The sequence below is a fragment of the Balaenoptera musculus genome, chromosome 8 (genome assembly GCF_009873245.2).
Source record: "Balaenoptera musculus isolate JJ_BM4_2016_0621 chromosome 8, mBalMus1.pri.v3, whole genome shotgun sequence".
NCBI classification, from domain to species: Eukaryota; Metazoa; Chordata; class Mammalia; order Artiodactyla; family Balaenopteridae; genus Balaenoptera; species Balaenoptera musculus.
This window is the reverse complement of record NC_045792.1, coordinates 75,273,361-75,287,099: the sequence shown is the minus strand read 5'-3', so window position 1 is coordinate 75,287,099 and position 13,739 is coordinate 75,273,361. Positions and strand designations below refer to the sequence as shown.

At 37.1% G+C, this 13,739-nt stretch overlaps 1 protein-coding gene across 1 annotated transcript; it reads left to right on the top strand.

Annotated features, from left to right (window-relative positions):
• Window positions 1-2,060: 2,060 nt before the first annotated feature.
• CCDC179 (coiled-coil domain containing 179) lies at window positions 2,061-10,861 on the top strand. Its single transcript, XM_036862297.1, has 4 exons — window positions 2,061-2,188; window positions 2,749-2,793; window positions 4,322-4,426; window positions 10,409-10,861. Exons 1-4 carry the CDS (start codon window positions 2,144-2,146, stop codon window positions 10,415-10,417), a joined length of 204 nt encoding a protein of 67 aa, XP_036718192.1. The 5' UTR covers window positions 2,061-2,143; the 3' UTR covers window positions 10,418-10,861.
• Window positions 10,862-13,739: the final 2,878 nt, after the last annotated feature.

Sequence of the window (13,739 nt, the reverse complement as noted above, 5' to 3'; positions counted from 1 at the left end):
ACTGCAATGAGAAGCCCACGCACCGTAACAAAGAGTAGCCCCCGCTCGCCGCAACTAGAGAAAGCCCGCGTGCAGCAACGAAGACCCAATGCAGCCAAAAATAAATAAATTAAATAAATAAATTTGTAAAAAAAAATTATTGATGTAATTTATGACATTGCAAGGTCATGCTTAAAGTAATATAAAATAATATTTAGTTATTCAGTAAAAGGATTCTGTCTTTAATCTAGAATCCTCCACGTGTAAATGAGATTACAGATGGGACACTGAAAAAGGGTCCCACAAGCAATAAATTAGACAAACGTATAACATATACCCTTTTGGAAATTCATAATCACTTTAGCATATTAATAGGGTTTGAGTAGTCCTCCAGTAAAGATACTTATTTAACTTTGTTTAACCCATAATGTCCAAAACTTATTTGAACTCAGTACCCATTTTTAGGTAGGAGGGAAGTGTGCTTGTTTACTTGTTTTGTTTTTTCATGTAAAGTTTCATGTAAAACATTTTGGGATGGTGGTATTTTCTGGGGTTTACTTTGAGAATTGCAGCTCTATACCAATCAAACATGAATAAGTAGGAATATTGATTCTGCTTACATTTAGTATTTAGGAGTTTCCATAATTTATTTTACAGTTAAATTGCATTTTTTTTTGCAAAGGCAATTTTTATGCAAATATACTGTCCAGAATCAGAAAGTTAATACTCTTGCCCCTTACTCTTGGTCATATCACATTTTGAGATTTGTGTCTGGTGTAGGACATTGGCTAACTGTAGTGTGATACAGGTTATCAATATGGGTAGTGGGGAGGTTTGAAACCATTCTCAAAGATGTACAGTTGAAGGACTGCAAAGGGATTTAGGGCACGATGGTTTCTGTGCCACTTATTGACCTGTTGTCTTTCAGCTCTAAACTCACTCTTCCATATTCTACTGAAGCCAGGGCTGGGACTCTGCATATTTTATTTCTCTTTACAAATAAAAGAGTTGGAAATTTAGCCAGCTGGAGTCCTTGTAGATTTAGCCAATAGTGGGTGCTGAAGGAAGATTGGAAGGCAGGTGGAGGGGAGAAGGATTGGACTCAGACCTGTTCTCTTGCTCTCAGTGTCACTCTAGCCATGACACTTCACCTGGCAGTAGCAATGGACCCCAGCAGCAGTTCTTCCCAGTTACTAAATTCTTTCTGCATGCCCAGAATTGGTTTTATTGTGCAGTCTGGGCTTTTAAAAGCAGTTGGTGGCATAGCACAGTATTAAGAGCACAGTCTCTGGAGGCAGACTGTGGATTTAAATCCCAGCTCACTCCCCAGTTGTATAACCTTGGGTAAGTTATTTAACATACTAGTCCCTTGTTTCCCAGCCAGTAGTCATCACACATTTACCCTGTTGGGATGCTATAAGGAGTTAATGAGTTAATATGCTGAGCATAAACTCTATAGAAGTGTTAGCCATTATTAGTGTGTGAAGCAAGAACTGTCCTACTTCTGCTAAAAGTGACGAGGAGATGGTGGATTCAGATTTTAATAGAGGGAAGAAAGTTTGAAGGAAATGCTGAGTACTAAAAAGAAAGAGGTAGTGCAACATGAAAGTGGTAAGCAGCGATGAGGACCCAGTTTAAGTTGGAGGTCATGAATATGTATTGCAGCCGTCTTCAAGATTTCCCGCCCTTCAGCCCGGTTATGGACCTGAAGACAAGTAGTTGGGTGGAGTCAACTGGAAACTGTGACGGAAGAACAATGAGGTGTTGGAATTCAGAACCCTGAGGATAGGCTAAAGTGAGGGACCGTGGAATCTAAGCTAGAGGTGTTAGAAGGGAAGGGAACTCCCTGGAGAGAGTGTAGAGAGATCCGGACTGGAAGATAGAAAATTGGTGTTATGTGGGTGTTTGAGCGACAGAGCCGGAAGGATATGGGATTGTGGTGACCTGACATCCCTAGTTCCACAGATGCTCTTCCGAGGCTAGGAACTCCACCTTCCCGGCACTGGGATTGGAAGACGGCTAAGGGAAAGGGCGGGGCCCTCCCGGCCAGGATAAAGAGAATTGTGACGGGACCGGGCGGGGCTCGCGGGCCGTAGGTGGCGCACCCGCGAGGACTTGGCGGGGGTCCGGCAGTGGGCGCCGCGGCGCTGCGAGGCTCTGCAGCATGTGCCTGTGCTGTAGGGAGGACGACGCTGTCCAAGTCAACGCCGTGAGTCCCCCCGGGCCCTCAACGCCGCCTCTGCCGCCCTGGCGCCGGCCTCCCCCCTCGGAGGCCGCCTCGGCCGCTCGCGCTGCTGGCCTTTACGCGGGGGTTGGTGCTTTGGGGTTAGGAAATCCCGGGTGAAGGAGGCAGGCTAGATTCTGGGCTGCAGGACCCACCGGGAGGAGGAAAAGCCCCACCTCGCACCTGCTGGGGGCCAGGCGCGTGCAGTCATCTGTTTGTTGAATGACTTATTGACCCAGCATGACAAAATTCAGTACCAACAGAAACATGAATTTTTGGATTTCTTGTACAGCCTTTCCTTCCAGAATAAATCTCAGTAGTCCCGGTAATGTGGTTCATAGCAGGTTCTTTTTTCTCAAAATACTATCTCATCTTCCACCCCAATGTTTACTTTGATGCTCTTATTCTGATCCTGCCTCTTGCAGTTGAGATAATAGGCATCTATTACATAAATAGAAAACAGTAGCATAGGCTTCCGATTATAATAGCTGATTTTTCTGTTTGCTCATGACTTATTTTATTTTTTAATTTTACATGTTATGTAGGAAGGCTCAAAATGGCATCATCCTTCAGACGTCACTGAAAGGCAGGTAATGTTTAAATAAATAATTCTGGTTAATTCAAAAGTGTGACTTATCTTGTTCCTTTATGTGTGATCGTCCCTAATATGACAGAAGTACTATTAGCTAGACACTTCTGTGTTATCTTTCTTGAGACTCTGGGATCTTGTGACTACTATCAGAATGAGTCTTAACAGGATGACCTAAATGGTTTAATATTCTCCTTTTTAAATGTAACGTGATACATACACAAGGATATATGTAGCATACATAATTTTAAAGCAGGGTAACAAAATATACCTCCAATTTAAGAAAACATGAGTATCCTTGAATTCACCTAGGGGCTGCTTCCCTACTCGACCTCCCTGTGTCTCTCCCAGAGGTAACCACTACCTTGAATTTTATTTTTATCAAGCTAATCTTTTTCTTTAATAGTTTATCACCTATGTGCTTCTAAAAGGATATTGTTTTTCTTGGTTTCGAACTTTATAAACATAAGATCACACAAAATTCATTGTATGATTTATTCCTTCTTTTTTTAAAAAAATAAAATAAATTTATTTATTTATTTTTAGCTGCGTTGGGTCTTCGTTGCTGTGTGTGGGCTTTCTCTAGTTGTGGCGAGCGGGGGCTACTCTTCGTTGCGGTGCGCGGGCTTCTCACACGGTGGCTTCTCTTGTTGTGGAGCACGGGCTCTAGGCGCGTGGGCTTCAGTAGTTGTGGCATGTGGGCTCAGTGGTTGTGGCTCACGGGCTCTAGAGTGCAGGCTCAGTAGTTGTGGCGCACTGGCTTAGTTGCTCCACGGCATGTGGGATCTTCCCGGACCAGGGCTCGAACCTGTGTCCCCTGCATTGGCAGGCAGATTCTCAACCACTGCACCACCAGGGAAGTCCTATTCTTCCTTCTTAACATTGTTTTCTATTGTCCATATTGTGCACTATTGTGCACAGTTAATGAAGTGGAAATAAAGAGTAAAAGTTTCATTTGAAAACTCTACTGAGGTGGGACTTCCCTGGTGGTCCAGTGGTAAAGAATCCGTTCTGCAATGCAGGGGACGCGGGTTCCATCCTTGGTTGGGGAACTAAGATCCCACATGCCGTAGGGCAACTAAGCCCTCGCACACCACTACTACTGAGCCCGCGCATCTCAACTAGAGAGCCTGCATGCCGCAAACTACAGAGCCCACATGTCCTGGAGCCCGTGCGCCACAACTAGAGAAGAGAAAACCCGCACACCACAACTTAGAAAAGAGATAAAACTCACGCACCACTACTAGAGAGAAGCCCGCGCGCCGCAAGGAATGATCCCGCACGCCGCAACGAGGATCCCGCATGCCCCATCTAAGACCACAAAAAAAAAGAATACTGAGGCTCCAAAATGTTTTCTTCATCTATAAATCACACATTTGCAGAAAGTTTTTTTCCTACTTCTATGTAGCTATGTAAGCTGTATGCACTGATCGTGTTTATCTTTTTTTATGGACACAAACCGAAAATGTTGTCAGCATGCTATGCTGTTAACATTGTAAATGTCTTCTTTCCTTCTAATTTTCCCAAAGTCCACAGATAAACGTATAGAGCGTATGCAAAACCTAAGGAAACAGAAGAGGAAATTTAGTAAACGGTTTTCAAGGCCTGCCCCTGTTCCAGAACCAGGACTCCTAGTAAGTGCAGAGACGCCACTGAAATTAACAGATCCTTAAATGCAAGAGGCATCCTCAATTTTTCATTTATGTAACACTCTAAATTTTGTTTCTTTCCTTTCCTTTGAGAAATCAGTAACTGCAGTCTGGGAAGATACCTTAAAACTCCTCTAATCAAATTCTCATCTGTTATTTAAATCTCTTTTGTAGTTGTCTCCTGGAGATGATGTGGTTTAATGGAAAGAGTGTGATCTTTGAAACCTCAATGTTCTGGATTCCAGTTTTTCCTTTGTGTATATTATCTGACTGCCTAAAGTTATTCACTTAAATCTTCTGGATTGTATTATTTGGAGAATAAATCACAAAATCTCCTGCCAAATAGTTTTTCAGCCTAGGCTTGAACCCTTGGCAACATCAGAAAACTCTACCACAGCTTATATTCCATCTTTGCATACCTTTGGCAAAGATTTAAAAGTTCCACATAACATGGTTATATTGCCTGCATGAGCCTTTTACATGTGGTACCAATTACACGTCTAATAGCCAGTCATAAATCCAATGGCCCTTCCACTGGAAAGTCCTTCAGATATTTGAATAAAACTGTTACCTCCCTTCATATGCAGACTTTTCTTCAGGGTGAAAATCCCCAGATTTCCTCATCCATTCCTCTTCCACCTTAGTAGTGAGTCCTGGCCTTATTCAGGCAATTTCCAGGATCAGGATTATATTTCATTATAGAAAGATTATAGAAAGATTTGGAAAAAGTTATATTTCTGATCATTAAGATTTTTTTTCTGTTGGTTTTCTTTTTTGAAAGAAAATATTTTATAAGCCCAACTAATGGATAGCATGTCAGTTAGGAATTTCTAACTTCATCTCCTTATAAGAGAAACTCAACTGCAATGGTTTAACCAAATAGGAGTATTTTTTCTTCCAAAGGAGAACTCCTGACCTAGGCAGTCTAGGGTTGATATGGTGGTTTCAAAAATCATCGAAGAAGTCTCAGGTTCCTTCTGTCTTTTTGATCCTTCACACTTTTCGCATGACTTTTATTCTCATTGTCTCATAAAAGCTTCTACATAGGTAGAGATTGTGTCCACATTCCAAAAGAAAAAGATACAGGACAAAGGGCGAAAAGTATACACCTGCTGAATTGGTTCTTTTTGATCAGGAAAATAGCCTCTTTATATGTATGTATGTATTATCTTGTTTGTGTTGATGGTTTCATGGATGTACACGTGTCAAAACATTTAAAAATGTACACTTCAAATAAATATGTGCAGTTTATTGCATGTCAACTATACTTCAATAAAGATGATAGACACTCCCCTGCACAAACATATATATATATATATATATATATATATACACCTTTTATACACTATTACAATATTATACAGGAGATTTTTTACTTCCCTAAATATCTCCTGTGCACTATACGTTCATCCCTTCCCTCTTCCCTCACCCCTCTCAAGCCCCCGGCAATCACTGATCTTTTTGCTATCTTTATAGTTTTGCTTTTCCCAGAACGTCATATGGTTGGAATCATATAGTATGTAGTCTTTCAGACTGGCTTCTTTCACTTAGTAATATGCACTGAAGTTTCCTTCATATCTTTTCATGGCTTGATAACATTTTTTTTATCTATTGTATGGATTCATTCACCTATTGAAAAACATCTTGGTTGCTTCCAATTTTTGGCAATCATCAATTAAGCTGCTATAAACATTCATGGGCAGGTTTTTGTATGAACATAAGCTTTCAACTCATTTGGGGAAGTACCTAGGAGCACAATTGCTGGGTCATATGGTAAAACTATGTTTAGCTTTGGAAAAAACTGGCAAAACTGTCTTCCAAAGTAGCAGTATCATTTTGCATTCCCACCAGCAATGAATGAGAGTTCTCTGTTGCTCCTCATCCTTGGCAACATTTGTTATCAGTGTTTGGGGATTGTAGCCATTTAGACAGTTGTGTAGTGATATCTCATTGTTTTAATTTGCAATTCCCTGATGATATGTACTCTTGACAATCTTTTCATATGTTTTTCTGAATCTGTATAACTTTTTTGGTAAGGTGTCTGTTCAGACCTTTTGCCCACTTTTTAATTTCTTTTTTTTTAATTGTTGAGTTTTGAGTCATTTGTATATTTTGGATACCAGTTCTTTATGTGTTTTGCAAATATTTTCTCCCAATCTGTGCTTTGTGTTTTCATCCTTCTAGCAGTGTCTTTCCCAGAGCAGAAGTTTTTAATTTTAATGACGCTTAACTTATCAACTATTTCTTTCATGGATCATGCTTTTTGTGTATCTAGAAACTCATTGACAACTCCAAGGTCACATAGATTTTCTCCCGTGTTATCTTCTAGAAGTTTTACAGTTTTGCACTTTACATTTAGGTCTGTGATACATATGAGTTCATTTTAATGAAGAGTGTAAGCTAAGTGTCTAGACTTTGTTTTTGCATGTGGCTGTTGCTCCATTTGTCCCGGCACCACTTGTTGATCAGACTACCCTTTCTATATGGTACTGCCTTTGCTCCTTTGTCAAATATCTGTTGACTATCTGTGTGGGTCTATTTCTGGGCTATCTATCCTGTTCCATTAAATAGAATATTTATCTGTTCTTTTGCCAATACCACACTTGATTACGGTAGCTTTATAGGAAATCCTGAAGTCAGATAGTGTCAGTCTCCTAACTTTGTTCTTCTCCTTCAATGTTGTGTCAGCAATCCTGGGTCTTTTTGTTTTCCCATATAAAATTTAGAATCAGTTTGTCAAAATCCACAAAGTAACTTTCTGGAATTTTTATTGTATTGTGCTAGAGCTATAGATCAATTTGAAAAGAACTGACATCTTAATAATATTGAGTCTTTCTGTAAATGAACATTGTTTCTCATATTTATCTAGATCATCTTTGATTTTTTTTCATCGGAGTTCCTGATCTTAGCTGGAAAGCATCTAGTTACTCATCATTAAATAGTATGTTACGGACTTCCCTGGCGGTCCAGCGGTTAAGATTTCACCTTCCAAGGCAGGGGGTGCGGGTTCAATCCCTGGTTGGGGAGCTAAGATCCCACATGCCTTGTGACCAAAGCACCGAACATAAAATAGAAGCAAGATTGTAACAATTTCAATAAAGACTTTAAAAATGGTCCACATCAAAAAAAAAAAAAATCTTAAAAAAAATATGATGTTAGCTGTAGGTGTTTTGTAGATATTCTTTATCAAGTTGAGACAGTTCCTCTCTATTCCTACTTTGCAGAAAGTTTTTTTTTTACTCATAAATGGGTGTTGGAGTTTGTCAAATGCTTTTTCTACTTCTAGTGATATGATCATATGAGCGAAGATCAGAGAAAAATCTTTTTGCTTCCAGCAGTGGGAGGGGAAAAACTACCATTTTGAAATACTTAGAGCTCTCTGTTCTCCTAATAGGGCATGCCCTCAAGGGAAACTGTTTTATCAGGACCTAACTACTTTGGGTTTTATCAAACTCTAAATGACCTGGGGGAAGGGAAATGCCCAAATCCAGAGCTTTCTACATAAGGTATGGAAAATGTCCAACTAAAGTTCTTATCTTCACTCAAGGAAGTATGAAGACCTCCCTAAGAGGGCCTCCCTAAAACTCCCCACCAACCTGAGTTTTTAACTTTCAAGCTAATCCATACTGAGCCTCAGCAATTTGTCCATTAAAGTTTAAGTGTTCCTCCCAGTATTGGCTCTAGCAGCATTGTTTGTCTCTTCAGTTTTCAGCACAGCAATTTGCCCTGTGACCTCAGTTCTATGATGGATCTAAGAAAAGTTAATTTTCAGTTTGTTCAGCATTTTTCTGGTTGTGAGAACGGGAGTGATGATTTCCAAGCTCTTTACATGTCAGACTGGAAACCCCCACTTATTTTTCTTTGATTAAAACTGAGTCACTGGCCAACCCCTAGCTGCAAGTATGTTTAGAGTGGTAAAAAATTGAAGTGGCTTCCTTGCTGCTCTAAAGAGTATTGAGGTTATATTAATGTGAAAGAAAGTATCTTCCTTTCCTTTTCAGGCTGTGATCATCCTCCTTGTGTAACTAACTCATCCTCCTCCCAGAGTTTCTGGAGTAAATGCATATTATGGATAAACGTTTAGTTTAGTTTCACTGTGTTTTTCGTATAATCAAGGGAGTTTATGTATTGCCACATAGAAACCCAGGATCTGCAGCTTTACAGTTATTGTACTGTCTTAAATATCTACATAGCTCCTCTCATGCTGATGCACCAATGTTTATAATTCCACCTCCATAATCATGGTCTCTCTGATATGTATTAAAATATGCCTGCACAACATATTTTACATCTGCACAGGTATGCCTTAGCAAAGTTTAATAATGGGGGATGCAGGGGAGAAGGGATTCCTGAGACCACCTTTCTACAGGGTATGGCAATTGCCACCACTTCTGAACCCTTTAACTCTTGATTCATTTTCACACAATTAGTTTGGTTAATCTTTCTATCCCTTTTCCAGTGCTGATATATTGTGCCATTGATCTCCTCCTTTTGTGCCTTGCCCTCAATACCAAACCATTTAGGGTGTTCCATTAAAAAGCTCCTTTTTCTTTCTTGAGCTACCAGGTGTGTCTTATAGAAATATCTACAAAATGTTCTTTATCAATTATCCCACCAACTCACTTGAGCTTTCAGAGACAACTGAAATGTCTCACAAATAAATACAAATATAAAAAATAAAATGCATGATCCATGAAAAGCCTGAGCTCAATCTGGTATTTAGTATTCATTGTCGTTAATACAAAAATTCTGGAGTTATCTTCAACATCCAGATATTTTCTTTTGGCAGTACTAGGCAGTCATGAAAGTTCTGATATCCTGTAAAGGAAAAAATACACGCTTCTCCTGAAAAAAAGAACGTCAGGGGCTCAAAGGTCCAAAGTATACACTATCCTAGTGTTTCTTCTATATATTGACCAAAATATATAGTACCTCCTATTTAAGCTCAGGCTCTCCCTGCTTCTCAAATGTGGGCTAAGATAAATTTTGTTTGGTTTAATTTCCAAACCATTGTGGACTGATCATTCTGTAACATGCAATCAAAATGTTATAGCAATATCAAATTATTATAAACAAACATAAATGTTTACTCTCAATTTCTCTACTAATCTTGTTGCAAAGTAGTAATGAATGTAAGATTAGCACCAAAACCAGACCACACAGAATAACACTACTTTGTACATCTTAAATGGTTTGGGATGAAAATAAAGGTCTGAGTCCATCCGTATAAGTCCTTTATTAACATGGATTGTGCCCAGTAGAACAGAAGATGCAGGATGAGGCTAGAGCACTCAGTTGTGAAAAGTTTGAAAAAGTAGTTTTTGTTTTCATTTTGTCTGTTTAAAGTCTCTATAACAAAAGTTTTCTCCTAATTATATAATTATAATATTCATGCATATTAAAATTATCCTGAAATATTATTTTAAGGTTCAGTTCTTGCTGATACTGATATACATAATCTTTCCATTTTCACTTATTTATCCTTCTTGTTCACTTCATTTTGGGTCATTTCAAGACTTCAAACACTCAGTAGATGCATATAATCTACCTTCTCAGTCAATCACATACCATAAGACTTGGGAAGAAAAATCCTTATGTTTAACATCTCTGTCATATCCATTATGTTCAGAAATGCCTTTACCCTTTCTCCAGATTGTTAGTTTAGGTTTCTGCAAATTCTTTTCACTTGTAGCCTTTGTTGCTTAACTCATAGAAAAAAATGTTTATGTCATATTTATTCCCAGATATGATTTATTTGATAATAGTGCTTCTCATATCTGGCTTCTATCTGAATGTGACCTTGTTTTAATTTAGAATAGCAATTCTAGCTCTTTATACAATTCTTTTTGTATAAGAAAGGCTTCTCCCTCTGAGACCTTTCCCAGAGAACTTATAGTTTGTATAAACTTTTCCTTATGTATATGTTGATTGAATTTATTTTTCTTTGTGTATTTTAATCTCTTCTAGTGGACATAAAGCTGAAGTCTGTATGGAAGAAATCATGCCGGACCAAAATATGCAGATTTCTAACATCAAGTGGCATTTTGTGATTTGACTTCGTTTGAAAAATAAAGACAATGCTCTGCCATTTCAGCAAAATAAACAGTGCAACCATTTAACATCCAAGCTACAGGGTCTAGAATTGTATTAAATACCGTATCTTACCACCACTTTCTTTTCTGTGGTAATTTGAGATTTGCTTCTTTTCAACAAATAATAATATGCATAAGCCTTTGAAAACGATGTATTCATGTTTACATTTTTACAATTGGATTTACAACTTATTTAGAGATTTAGAATTATGCTTTAATAATAGGGGGAAATAAGTTTCCTCTGCTGTATATTTATAATGACTTGTGTTTAAACAAAATGTTTAAAATCTTTAAACAGTCCTAGGAAAGAGTTTTGTTTTGTTCTGTTTTGTTTTTTATTGAAGTATAGTTGATTAACAATATCAGTTTCAGGTGTGCAATGTAGTGATTCAATATTTTTAAAGATTATACTCCATTTAAAGTTACTATAACATTGGCTATATTCTCTGTCCACATAGTGGAAACTATGTGTCTGTGTGTATATATTTATATATGTGTGTTGTAGAGGTGTGGTATTGCCAATATTAATTTGTAAAAGAACTCTATTTAGTTGGCTTAAAGGAAATTAAGTGCTTATATAAATACTCAGAAATATAAAAGAAAGTAACCCAAATGAATTTTAGGATCACATGATCTAGAATTAATAGATTAAATGAAATAGATTTAATTTAAATGAATGAAAACAAGTTTCAGTTTGTTGGTTTAATTAATACAGACATTTCTTTAGGGTCATCAACATTAAGTATAATATTTTTATTGTACCTAGGTTTACTAGAAATCAAATAAGATCTTATCCCCATTACAAAATTTGTCAGCAAGAAAAATAACTTGATATGATGAAACTTTTAAGTAAATTAAATGTAAATAAGAGTTTTAAGCGAACTCTTTAGGAATAATTATGTTTTAAGTATATCTATCAAAAATAGGTCCTCCAGATTTTTTTTTTTGTAACTTGAAACTGCTAAATTAAGTTCAATGATGGCAATTCATTGAATATCCAGATCATTTCCAAATAAGATACTGAAATATTAATTACTGAACATAGGTTTCCTTTTACAGAGAAACTAAAGATATTTAGGACTATTAATAAATGTGTAATATCGTATACTAACGCATATATGTGGAACCTAGAAAAATGGTACAGATGAACCGGTTTGCAGGGCAGAAATAGAGACTCAGATGTAGAGAACAAATGTATGGACACCAAGGGGGGAAAGTGGCGTGGGGGTGGTGGGGGTGGTGGTGGGATGAATTGGGAGATTGGGATTGACATGTATACACTGATGTGTATAAAATAGATAACTAATAAGAACCTGATGTATAAACAAATAAATAAAATAACATTCAAAATAAATAAATAAATAAGTTCGGTGTCACACTGAGACATTTTCTTTAAGGAATCACCTGATTTTAGAAATTACAAATAGTATTCACAAGTTTGCCTATCTACAAAATGCTAATGTACAAGTTCATAAATTGCTTACTCCTTAGTTTTCACTAGAAACTAAGTTTTTTAAGGTTAAGAATTATAATAATTAAAATATGTAATTAAAACTAGTAAAAATTAATAAGGAAAACATCTTTGTATGCAAGGAAAAAGAAGGTATAAAGAATGGAAATGCGTTTTGTTAAGGGAAAAGAAAGTAATTTTGTCCTAAAGCTGGTTATTCCTAAATGGGAAAGAAAATAAGGGACAAATTAATGTGGATATAGAAAGTTGTAGAAGATTGTGAGGGACAAAAAAATGAATCTTTAGAAAGGCATTCTATGTGTGGTCAGGACTGATAAAGATTAGAATCAATTTAATTGAGTAAATTAATTTATTATGAAAGGTAAAGTGGTACAAAACCTGAATTTGGCTTTCTCTCTATTAAGAAGACAAAGTTTTCTTAAAATATTGATTTGCTTTGGATAACTGACTGCAAAGTTTCTTTACCTTTAACCAGTAATCTGTTACAACTTTTGACATTTGCTTTTGAAATCTTTTATTGTCACTGGTTAAGTAAGTATTGTTCCACTGTGACATATGATCCTATGTGACCAAGTATTTTGAAACCTTTTTGATATTTTTGAAAAACTTCCCAAATATCAAATTCTAATAGAAGTTATTTTGACTTCTAGCTAACTCTAGGATGCTTCAGCGAGGATACCTAAAGCATCTGAGAAAGAGGAATATTAAACAAATTAGGCTTATTTGGTATGTTAAATTACATGGGAAGCATTATCAAATGAGTGCTGATAAACCTTCTTATTTTACATTGTATGGGTAAATGTTATTAATATAGATATACTGGAAATTATATGGAGCTCCTAAAAATCTGGTTATGTCTTAGTAAAATGTTAACAGCCATAATGTTAGTAATTATCTTGAATTGTTGTATGTCACAGCAGTAACCAAGTTTCTTTGTCAATTGCACTGTAATCAGATCTTCAATCATGTCTTTTCAAGTCCTTTGTCATTTACAGATGGTCACTATTTCACTCCGATGCTCTTGCAAAAAATGCTTCATCTTCAAGAGGAGTCATAGAAAGGATTTTTTTGACAGGTGCAGGCTTCTGATAATTTTTAGACCATAGCACTGAACTGGGTAAGAAATTAAAGAATTCTAAAGGAAAACTTCATAAAACTGTTAACAGAAGATTAAGATCAAGAACCCTGTATGCTTGCATCAATTTTCCAATGATACATCCATTTGGCTGTGAAATTTGTTAACTCATATGTTAATTCATTTAAGTAGATGCCCAGGTGATTCTTATGCCTATTAAAATTTGAGAAGCATTCAATTTAAATATTTCTGAATATATCAAACATTATTATTACTCTTGGATGGATAAATGAATCCAAAGCACCAGAAACTAACAGGAAACTCAACTAAAGGTGCATTCATGAGGCTCAATTCTAAAACACAGTGATGGATTTCACGTTCTGCCCTCTTAACTGAAGTAGTACTGAGTGGCACTTACAAAAATGGGGGCTGACATCAACTTGAAATCTTGGCTTTAATTTCTTGGAGGTCAGAGTCCCTTCTCACAAAAGGGGTAGCATAAACTATCCAGAGTCTTGTCATTCATTTATACAGGGTTAGCCAACTGGGCTAGCTTGGAGGCCATAGCCAAGCTTTTCCACCCCTCCTCTGCATGTCGCCCTCAGCAGGTGTTTCCTGGGATCAAGGCCCCGGCCTAGCAGAGCCTCTGGAAGTGTGGGT